The sequence below is a fragment of the Cryptomeria japonica genome, chromosome 1 (assembly GCF_030272615.1).
Source record: "Cryptomeria japonica chromosome 1, Sugi_1.0, whole genome shotgun sequence".
Taxonomy (NCBI): domain Eukaryota; kingdom Viridiplantae; phylum Streptophyta; class Pinopsida; order Cupressales; family Cupressaceae; genus Cryptomeria; species Cryptomeria japonica.
The window spans coordinates 238,111,090-238,123,347 of record NC_081405.1 but is presented as its reverse complement, the minus strand read 5'-3'; the positions used below and the strand labels follow the sequence as shown (position 1 = coordinate 238,123,347).

The following is a 12,258-nucleotide window of genomic DNA, read 5'->3' as shown; positions in this document are numbered from 1 at the left end:
ACTTCTCAATCTACAATAAGTGCTTATCATCTCCTATATGTAAAATCCTTGAAAAGCATGGTCAAATTTTGTGCATCTTGACAAAACATTTATTTCTTTAGATGCCTAACTCCTCCAAATCTTCAAAATATAGAGTATTAAAGAATGCCCAATTCTTATTAGCCACTTTATTGAAGTGGATTATAAACCATCATACTGCACAGACATATTAATTTTAATTATTTCATGGAATCTAGATAGTACACAAGTAAAATGAGAAGAAAGTATTAATGCAATGGCTCGTTCTTGCAAGTCAATGCGATCAAGTTTCTTTCAAAGTAGATGCCAAAATTTGTCCCACAATACATGGATGATAAATTTAAGTTGCTTCAAATAATTTGAGAAGCCTAAATGCTACACAAGCTTTTAAATATGCATATGCCAACCCCATCACAAGCCCATCACAAGCGTGTTCCTTCCATAGTAAGCAAAATGGCCAATCAAACTATTCCAATGAGAGTAGCTAATCATAGCATGTGCTAGGCAAATACAAAGGACTGCCCTACTATTCTAAAGGGTCGCTAAAGAAAGCTAGGTCATGCCCATAAAATACTAGTGCTCTTGCAATTGGTTGACCACTTAGAATAGTAGGGCATGCACCCTACGTGGTAGAGTGAGTAGATTGAGTATGTATACCTTAGCACTCACTACAAATAATTTGAGAACTAAATATTCAACTACATTATGTATCCACCTTCATATCTTGTGCATAAGCTTCTTGTGGTTACACTAGCAGTATGAACCTTTAAGGAGATTCAAGAAAAATTCATAAACATTTTACTTCTTATGGTCGCAGTTTGATGCTACATAATGTGACCAAACTTAGTACGATGACTAAATAACCTATTCTAAATCGCACACCATTTTAAGTTAAGTTATAGAATGGTCCAATTTATGGATAATCTGAATAAAGCTTGTTTTTAATACACTATAATCCAAATTTTTCGATATAAGTAATCCTTGCTATTTTTTATATTGCTAATCATTTACAGATATTCTATTCATATGAGAATCGACATGAGACCAATACAAGCTCTTAAAGCACAATAATGACTAAAATCAACTCCAGTTGAACCACCACACTAGAAATCATATATGGAAGACCAAGAATAACAACTTGAAAATCCACTTATTTATAAACCACCTCCACATTGCAGGGGAACTATGGAATACCAAATGTCAAAACTTAGATTTCAATATTAAGTTCATATTGGGATTTGAATTTTATCTCCACATTTAGAACTCAATCCACATTTAGAACTCAATGCTTTAACCAATTAAACTCAACCCCTTGTACAGTAATCCTTGTCATTAAGCATGATAATACAGCAACATGAATAATCTTTTGCATGCTTCATTGAAACCAATGTTTTCTCGAAACCTATACTTACCTATCCACCAAAATTGACACTAGGAAAGGAATGGTAGTTGATAAATGACATCAATAATCTTCTCTAAAAATTGTGTTGCTTTACAAAAGAGTATTTTACAAATTGACAAAAAAAAATCATAAAACAGCAATGTCAAGCCATAATAACCACACTTAAACTAACCTTGACTCTGATATGCTCAACAAAAAAAACCATTAACATACTGTTGATGCTTTTAATCCACAATCAAACCCCTTAATAACCATTTATGTCAAAATCTGAACTGTTCATTGTACTTCGATGGCATATTGTTTATCCATACCAAAGCCCATAATTTGGACATTGCCAAAAATGTCTACATCTGTAAGTTTCCTATGCTACTCATAATTGCATGTGGCTAGTCATCTGATGCTATTCATTTCATGCCATTTTATATGGTAATATTGTTTACAATTGCATATAGTTCACCCTCCATGCATAACACTACATTAACATTAGTTTTTTAATGTAAAATTAGAATACAATGGTCCAACTTCAACCCATTTATGACCACTTTAATTTCAAATGTAATTTTTTAAATACGGCTAAACATCTGTGATGCTATTCATTTTATGCCATTCTATATGGTAATAAATTTACAAATGCACATAGTTCACCCTACATGCCTAACACCATTAACAATTATTTTTTGTGATATAAAAGTAGAATAAAATGGACCGACATCAACCCACTTATGACCACAATATCCAGCATTGATCCCATTCCTTGAGCTACCCCTACAATGTTCCTTCTTACATCTTGAAGGACCTTGCTGAGCCCTTGAGCCCTGTACCATTAATACACCTCTCCTGACGGAAAATGTGTACCAGCAAAGATTATGTGGATTGTCCCATTAATTAAAATTGCATAACTTCTTGCATTATAACATAAAATAAAGTTTGTGCAGCATAGCCGTTGCTCCCATACATCATCAACTGCATGTTTTTCCCTTGTGTAGTTACATTTGATTGTATACTGTTACTCACAAATAGGTTGTCCAAGCTCAAAGTTGCATAAGTAATTTGTTTAACAGACAAATTGCATCTTCATCCATAAGTATGAAAATACTACAAATTTCAACCTGTTCAAAATTTCTTGTTTGATATTTAGAGGGCAAGATGTTCTAAAAAACAGGACAAATTATTTCTCAAATTTCATTTAGAAATAAAATGTTGGTACAAGAGTACAAAACACAGAGGCTAATGCACTACAGAAATTAATTAGTTTCAAGATAATTAAAAACAAAATTATTCATTCTATAAAGCAAATGGCAAAATCTAGGGAAGAATTGCTTCCCACATTATACAGATAGCACGTTGAAAAATAGAGAGCTCTACTGAAACAAATGGGAATCCCAAAAACGTCCGTGCATAATGGTAAAGAATTGAGGATAAATACGCCACCAGCAACGGAAGTGCATTGTCTCAACTGCACTTCGAAAGAGACACATTTTTCCCATCAACAACAAATTTTGAGTTTTTCTCGAGCTGCAATAATCCATTTAAATTTTAAACTATAGTCAACAACCAGACTTGGAAAGTAAAATGGAAAACTTCATATTTTCAATAAAAAATGAAATATTACAAAAAGGAAAGACGTGAAAGTCTTATCTCAAACCTTTCTTGTCAAATATGAAACAGCATCACGCCTACAAGAAAACTCTGAAAAAAAGAAACTTGAGTGGGCCTCAACACACTTCTTCAAGTTTTTGATCTTCATTGATTGACCTGGAGCCTTAAGTCAAAGATAATGTTGTATTAATCATTCTGCACCACAAAGTTATCAACCAACAAGAATATATGTTTCATCAGCTTTGAACATTCATACACACATAGTGTAGTGTCTTACCTCCCGAAGCAGCTGCTTGCATATTCTCTTCAACTTAAGCTTGGGCCCTGAAACAACCTCTGTTTCTTTTCTAGCATCATCCTCATTAGCAGATATGGCATTTTGAATCTGAACTGCTTTATTCTCTGCAAGGTCAACATCCCTTTTACGCTTTAAACTATTGTTCTTTGCAACAGTCTGTTTTACATCACTATCATCAGCAGAACCTCCCTCTTTGTCATTATCTGAATCAAAAGAAACCTTTTGTCCTTTCCAATGAGCACCCGCAATTTTCTTGGGCCGATCACCAATGCCAAGACCCCGTTTACCTGTTGTAGCTTTGTCCTGCATGATAGAGCATATTTAATTGTCAAAACTTTCTATAATTAAATCAAACCAAAATTTGATGCTTTTTGATAACGTAAAATTTTATCACTAAGTGCATATCGCAACTGTTGAATGAGCCTCACTGCCATGCACACTGCTCACTCCAGTTCTGCATTCCATGACCATCCTCCTATGTAATGCATAGTTTTAGGACTGTGAGTTTGCATGAATTATTAGATTTGTTTTAGTCTTGCATGCTAAATGCATGAAAGAGAAACAGTCCAGTTAATGTCTATTTTTAGGGGCAATTATCTCTATATAGAGATCCCCTGCTGTTGAGTGTGGAAGTCTGTAATAATAGTGTGAAGCCTAATTTGTATTAAGCAAAGGAAAGACCTCTTTGTTGAGGCAGGATATAATAAATTTCAGAGATTGAATGAATAGAAGAATTTGTTTGTTAAAATAGTTGTCTTTGCTGTTCTATTTTCATTTGTATTTATTCTCTGCAAGTTCAAATCTATGATTGGCATCAGAGCATGAGGAAAAAGATCTTGGGCATGAAACGGTCAGAGCAGATTGTTGTTTTTTGCAGGTAAACGAAGGGTGCACGTTCACTGCATGTTTGAAGAAACCCCCACTGTGAAAGAAGGCCACCAGTTTGCAGAAAAAGACAGCAGATTTTAGAACTCCAGAAGAAATCCGTGAAAGACTCGGCAAAAGAAAAGTACACCACTAAAACAAAGCCAGCTGCCCAAAATTGACGAACAGTAGTTTGTTTTTTTTGAAAGATCTGCTGCTTAATTGTTTGTGAGGCAGTCATTGTAGTCAAAGTCATTCAAGAATTGTCAAGACCAAAGAAAAATCTTAGTGCCCCATTTAGAAGGAGGTCACCAAGTCATCATAGATACTGCCAAGAAGAAGCAGATCGCTGTAGCATTTTTTGTGAGGTGTTATCACAAGACAAAGGGAAGTGGACGCAATTTTAGCAAAAGAATTCGTTGGAATGTTGCTGCCAAGGAAAGTGCCTGCAGTTTAAAATGCCATGCAAAAGGGATTCATAGGAAATTAAAATTGAAATTGCCCAAGTCAACAGAGGAAGTCATTGGTAACAAGAAATTAGATTGCAGTTTTTTCAACAGTTTTTGCAGAATTTGAAGTCTAGCCGCGAATCAAAGAATTGCTGTGGTAGGTGAATATTTTCTGTTTATTTTTATCATCTCTCTTTTGTTAAAGAAAGATCGCAGTTCATCATTGTTAGAGAAAGAAACAATGCCAGTTGCTGTTTGAGAAGAATTCACTGCCAAGAAAAGAAAGACACAGTCACAGGTAAATCCAAGAAGTTTGAAGACATTGAAGACGACAGATCAGGTGAAGAAGTCTGTGAGGTCAAAGTAAATAATGAAGCCACAATATCAGGTAAATTTAATTTGTTTTAATGGGAAAAACTGATAAAAAGGTGAAGAAAGAAGTGACTGAAATTAAGAAATGTAATTCACCATTGATAGAAAATTAAAACAATTTGACAAGAAAGATGTGAATATTTATGTGAAATTAGGAATCTTGAAAAAAATTTGGAAAATGTTATAAGAAATGTAAAATTAGAAAAAAATTGAAGTCGTTTGCAAAGGAGAAAAGTTTTTAGAAAGGTGAAGTTAAAAAGTTGAAAGAACAAAATATACAACTAGATCAATTGCTTGTAGTATGCAGGAAGGAAAATGAGAATCTAAGGTCCAAGCCTTTAGCTTGTGATGTCGCATGAGATAATAGTGATTGGTTTTCTTCATTTGATGAATCATTCGATATGGGTGATATAACTAATGCTTCTTTAGATAAAGAGTGTGAAGTTGAAGGTAAGGATGTGTCCGAATCTACAAATTTTGCAGTTTATGATGCTGTAGACAAAAGATAACAAATATGTTCAAAAGGTTGTATACGCCTAAATGTTTGAACGTAAACAGACGTAGTGGTAAATCAATGTTTGAATATTTGAATCAAGTGGTTGATGACTGCTTGTGTCATGCAATTATAAGTACTATGAGCCTTCTCTATGTTAGAGAAAGAAAGAGAAAGCTTTGTGATCTATGTTGAAAGAGAGAGATGAGTAAATGGGTACTTGAGTTCTACAAGAAGTAAAATGGTCACTTGGATGCAAATGTTGCACGGTGAGTTGCAAAGGTTTGGATTTTGCCACATTCAGTTATCTTGTACTAACAAGGTCACATCGAGTTGCAAAGATCCAGCTTTCAAAGCTTCAAGATCAAATTGTGAGTCTCAGCACTAAGGAGCAGTATGTTGAGAAGTGATGCATGAGCCTCACTGCCATGCACACCATTCACTCCAGTTCTGCATGCCATTATCACCCTTCTATGTAATGCATAGATTTAGGACAGTTTGCATGAATTATTAGATTTGTTTGCGTCTTGCATGCTAAATGCATGAAGGAGAAAGAATCCAGTCAATGTCTATCTTTAGGGGCAATTATCTCTATATAGAGATCCCCTGCCGTTGAGTGTGTAATTCTGTAATAATAGTGTCAAGTCTGATTTGTATTGAGCAGAGGAAAGATCTCTTTATTGAGGCATGATGTAATCAATTTCAGAGATTGAATGAATAGAAAAATTTGTGTTAAAATAGTTGTCTTTGCTGTTTTATACTTTAATTTTCATTCGTATTCATTCTCTGCATGTTCAAATCTACAGCAATTAAAATCTATGGCATATGCAATATACGCAACTAAATTGAGGCTCTCCAGTAACTAATATTCAACTTGGGCTATGACTTACCTCCTTGCAGACACCTCAAAAAATTTTAAATACTTTGTTAAAAAATGTGAAGAGAACTTGGAATTAATGTGCAAGAGAGTTGCTAAAATCGTCCGTTTTGGGAGTGCACATCTACCAAGCAAAAAGGACATTATGCATGTCAGAGCGCTCAGGAAACCAACCAAAGAATGATAGAAGTGACCTACTCTAGAATGCACAGCTAAGGAAACACTGTAGGAACCATCTATACAAAAGTAATTAGTCAACATATAGAAAAATGGTAATTTTCTGCTCATGCTTTAAGGGTACCTATAACTACCATACTGCACGGATCTCAGAAATGCAATACATCATCACATCCCAGTAACAAATTACATGTGGAATGCTTGAAAACTGAGATTGCAATGTTTGGAGTAACGGAAAGTGCCCAAATTTATAAAACTGGTGTATTATCTTCTGCTATCAATATCACAAGATTAGTGCCAGACTATGCTACCAGAAACAAGAAATAGCAACAAAAACAAATGGTCAGGGTGTTCCAGGGTATAAAAAAAAGTCCCTCATTTTGCTTGCACTAGCCAGACAAAACACCAACCCATATAATAATTAATTTTTAAGATTTATTTTTGTGGGTTTTGCCCCATGTAGTTTTTGTCATCTCAAGGTGACCTTAATGAATAGTCATTATAGTATTTTTCCTAATTTAAATTGGTAAAAATCACATGACAAGGAGCCCTACTTAGCACAAAAGCACCTTTGAGCATTTGATACTAGAGGTGAGTTAACAGTGAATACATTCATTGCTTTGGGCTTTTCACTACCTTTATACAAAGACATCGAATCATGTCAACTACGTAAAACTAATAACCGTAGGTGAAAATCCATTGTTTCTCCATGTAGCTTGTTTTTGCCAAGGTAAGAAATTTATATTGGAAAACTGTAAAAGGGACAAGGTGCTTGCGATGGATTGTTGATGCCAGGATTGAAGAAATCAAAATGGAACTGAGAAATTCCAAAAATATGAAATCTAACAAAAAGAGAAATCTATAGTAATATAGTTCCCCAAACTAAAGAACATCTACAGTTTGTTCAAGAAGCTTCAAAAAATGTGATTTTAGAGAGCGGCCAACTCCAACAATGTCAAGAATGCATCCCTCCAAAACTTTAGCTCCAAAACAACCTTTACAAGTTGCAAAAGTGCCTCTTAAGAGTGGTCAAAACATTGTTCATTCTGGAACGGAAGGTTGCCACTTGTAAGCATTATTGTGACTTGTGAGCCTCTTCACCAAATTTAAATTTTCAAAGCAACTCCAGCTGGATATGGATTTTTTGGACCAGCCAGATTTCTCTGATTGAGTCTGGGCTTTTCAATTCCTAAAAAAAGTTTTCTTTCCAAATTTTATCTTCTCATATGAATCAAATTTGTCAAACCTGGTAGCTATGATTATGAGTTTCTTTAGGAGTTAGGTTTTTTATTTTTTCTATTTCCAGTGTTTCAAGTCACAAGTGTTCTCTGAGAGTCGTCAAAATATTGTTTCATCATGGAACAGAAGGTTGTAAGCATTCTTGTGAGCCTCTTTACCAAATTTGAATTTTCAAAGCAACTCCAGCTGGATATGTATTTTTTGAACCAGCAGATTCCTCTGACTCAATCTGAACTATTCAATTCCTACAGAAGTTTACTTTCCATATTTTTTGACTTCTCAGATGAATCATTTTTTTTCAAACCTGGTAGCTATGATTATGAGTTGCTTTAGGGGTTAGGTTTTGATTTCTTTTATGTTCCACAGCACTTCAGGGACATGAATGGTGTGATGGCAGGAGACATGTTTCAGGGACAGTGGTCTGAGGGCCATTTTGGGGATGGCAAGGGTACAGTATGTATGTATGTATGTGTGTGTGTGTGTGCGCGCGTATGTCTCTATGTATGTGTGTGTGTGTGTGTGTGTGTGTACATACGTATGTGTATGTGTATATGTGTGTACATGTGTGCATGTATGAATGTATGGGTGTGTGAGTGCGTGCGTGTGTGTATACACTATGTCACAAGGTGGAAAAGAAGCCATGTGTCATGTACCCATGACTAATGTACAGAATACAAATTCTTTGTAATACATTCTTTGTTCCCAGATTGCAATTTTTTTCAAAGTAATTCCTTATCGAATTAATTTAATGATGGCCATACTAAATTAATTAATTGTTATTTTTAATTTGATAACTAAATAATAATTAGTGTTTACTGTATAAATTGATTAATAATTTGACCATCGAGCACTTAACCATGGTGTCTAAGACAAAGACACGACTATAGAAGACTCGCATCTTTCTGAATAGTTGTATCCTAACAACACGATCTATGAAAGATTATTTTTGTCGGGTCAGGGACATGGACAGGGAAATATAAAAAAGGAAGGAAAAAACTATCATCGGGTGATTATACAATTGGCATCATTTTGATTTTTTCGACTGCTAGACGACATCCCAGGTATGTCGCATACTCGGGAATTTGGACTATTTTATTTAACGTTTCAAATAGATTTGTATCTTACACAGTATTTAGATTTATGATTACAATGTTAACGGTAATCTGCATCAATGCCAAATTCATGCATTCTGGTTTTAACCCGTAAATATCCACCATTCGAATTTTATAGTTCATTAAACTGCAGTTATTACTACGACGCGATAGAGCTGTGCATTTATTTTAATTAAGATTAATATCATAAGAGTATTAATAGTTACAATCAACCGCATTATGAACAAATGAACAGTAATGAATCTGAGTAATGTTATATATAGTGTTGCCCGATATGTTTTGATATGAATAGATTACTGTAAAATTCCTTAACTGAATTTATTTGCAGGGAAAAGAAATATCACAGATCAAGCAAAAGATTGCTAATAAAACATAAAGATATTGAATCTTTGAATATCTGGAAATTTCATCACACAGTTCTGTTTTAATTGCATCCTTCCTCTTGCTTAATTCGCAGCAAATTTATACTTGTTCGATATAATAGGGAAATAATTATTGACCATTTCAAATAATGTTCCTAATTCTGCAAATGAAAGGAAGTGAATATGTAGTTTGCAACTGGTAAAGATTTTAATATTTGTGCACCTGAAGCGTTCACAGCCAAATTGGCAATTCGGTGTTGACTCAAAATAATACACTGAAACGGCTCTTTCCGGAAACACTGAAGCATTCACAGCAAGCAATCACAGATGCAAGACAATTTCTCTACAGTTTTCACAGTATATGAATTAAGTCCCGATATCGGGTTTGTAGTTTACTGCGTTGAAATAGACAAGCCATGCCTTAGCCCCTCGATGATGTTAGAACAGACTTGCAATCCTTCGTGTTACGAACTGTCTATGCAATGGCTCGTGATTTTAGCAAACACGACACAAGCAACATGATACCTTCGTGTTTGTATACTGGCAAATAAGCAACATGATACCTCCCGGACGGTTTGTATATTGGCAAATAAGCAACACGATACCTCTGTGCCTGAAGAATGATAGGATTATATCAATCCGAACCTGCTCGTGCCATTACTTCCTTTGTTCCGATCCCGCCATGAATATAATAGCAATAGAAAAAAATCCCAATAGGCCAATTATTATTGACGAAAGGAATACTCTGTATTTCTTATCGGAAACTACAGAGATGAATATGAACTCTCTTCCAGTTATCAAATCTAATGATATTTCCCACTATCCTTCATTGCCAACAGTGCCTCCATTTAAAGTGAATTTAGAAAGAAATCCGTTCCGTGAGGAACTGTTTGGAAACCAACACGATAACTTATTCCATTTCAAAATAAACAATAGTTTATTGGCTTATTAATTAGTTTATATTAGTGAAGAAATACTAATACAAAATAATTAACCTGAATAATTTATTTAATTATTAATTAATTTATATTAATGAAATGGATAATTAATATAATATTCTAGTTGAACTTAAACTAGAATTTATTAGGGGACATTACAATTACTAATGAAATTAAATCATAAAATGGCACAATAAGTCTGATGTTTCCGTACTCTAATGATCTGGCATAATCATACAATGGGTGGAATGACTGGTAAAATGTTAATAAGTTGTTTATCTAAATCTGAACAAAACCTGTTTCACAGTTATATAACAGTAAAAGCTTACAATAATAATAATCCTGCAAGAAATTCACTAATTTACATAAAATTCCAGGAAGGCAGAGAGATTGGTAGAGGAGGATGTTGACCACCTACTGGTCCATGTAAGATCAGTAGGCCAGTAGGGCATATGACTGCTACTGGGCTTGGGACAGGCAACAATTAAGCCCCTCTACAATCTGCTACTTCCTTGGCTTAATAAATTTAAGGGTGGGACAAGGAATGATTACGGGGATAAGACCCACACCACTATTAGTAAGCCAAAGGGGCATAATGACTGCCTTTGGATCCAGAGTGGGATGGATGGGCTAACCGGATCATCCTGTGTGTTCTCCCATTATAATTACTAAAGAAATAATGTTTATAAGCTATGTGAGTTCAGTTGAATGAATCTTTAATTCTGCTGCATATGTATTTTCTGTAAGAAGTAATCTCTGTATGTATTAATGTGTTTTTCCTTGAAAGGAGAGCATTGTTTCCATTTCTGATTTATTTTCCATCTGTTTTCCCAGGCAAACATATTTATACTTATATAACTAGTAAGGGACATCTCACCATGTAGTTGGCTTAGAATACAAACTTTTAACTTTTATAAATATGCTCTGAAAATTATATTCTATTTGTTTAAATATATAAATCTTGCAAGCTATTCATTGTTTAGCATTCATAACGACTACTGAGATAAGGTATTTTATGATCATAACTTCAAAAACCACAAAGAGAGCATACCTGGACAAGATTATAAAGGTTTTCTTGGTCCTGTTCACAAAATGTAGTTCTTAAAGCTGAACCTTGGACAACGTTTGCTGTGACAGACTGACTTCCTTTTGGTCTAGTATCTTTCTTGGATTTAGGCTTTGATCCAAGGAGACCACCCCAAACAAATCCATACTTATGGCCCCACCATTCTGGTGATTGATATCTAGATATTTGTGACAAAACCACTGAAGATGTAGAGTTGAGATTTGCACTGCCTTCTTCAAATGTACTTTCATCCAACTGTGCTGCAAAAATATGATGATATATAAACTTTCCACAGTAAAAATGTTTTGAGAAAGCTTCCAATCATTTCAAGTACACAAGATGATGGTCAATAGCGTAATCAAATGCTCTACATCTTAAATTAAGAGGACAATCTTATTTCTCAAAACGGAATGCTCATCTGATTACAATAAGGGACAACATGCATTTATGACTAAGTCAAAAGAATTACCCTCAAATGCTAGCGTAACTCAATCAAAGGAGCAGCTTTTTTTAACACTACAGACTTTGGTAGGATGGTACATTTACCTCCAGAGTCGGATTCTTCTTTGACAACATTTATCTCTGGTGTTTCACCAAAGGACTGAACTCCAGAAGTTGCAGCTTGACTTCCCTGCAGTGCTCAAGTCATTAATTGCAATGGCCAATGGTCCAAACAAAAGAACATTCAAGCTTCGGTCAGAGATTAAAAACAGCTCGTTTTGAAAATCACAAACTTCAAGTTATTAAAGTCACAACCAGATAAATGAATATGAAATCTGCAATCACACAATCCATATAAAGGCAGGGAAAGACCCCATAACTTGTTATCATGTTAAAACTTAAAACTGAGTAAAGCAAATCAGTTCCAAACAAAAGGATAGCCTCAAGTGATATTTTGATAATTCTCCAAGTTGGGAGTTATTGAAAGTCACGTATATTAAATAGGCTGTAAACCTCATCATGTTGAGATACATAAAGGAAATCTCCATTAT

The 12,258-nt window shown here is 34.6% G+C and overlaps 1 protein-coding gene across 4 annotated transcripts in view; it reads right to left on the bottom strand.

Moving 5' to 3' along the window:
* Positions 1 to 2,569: 2,569 nt before the first annotated feature.
* Positions 2,570 to 12,258, bottom strand: part of LOC131050849 (G-patch domain-containing protein 1) — a 31,453-nt gene continuing 21,764 nt past the window's right edge. For all 4 annotated transcript variants that reach the window (XM_057985144.2, XM_057985142.2, XM_057985143.2 and 1 more), the window contains 5 exons: positions 11,813 to 11,897; positions 11,252 to 11,526; positions 3,297 to 3,620; positions 3,066 to 3,182; positions 2,570 to 2,935 (listed from right to left, as the gene is read on the bottom strand). In XM_057985144.2, the coding sequence (XP_057841127.1) occupies positions 2,873 to 2,935; positions 3,066 to 3,182; positions 3,297 to 3,620; positions 11,252 to 11,526; positions 11,813 to 11,897 (864 nt within the window). In that variant the 3' untranslated portion in view covers positions 2,570 to 2,872. The remainder of the gene's footprint in view (positions 2,936 to 3,065; positions 3,183 to 3,296; positions 3,621 to 11,251; positions 11,527 to 11,812; positions 11,898 to 12,258) is intronic.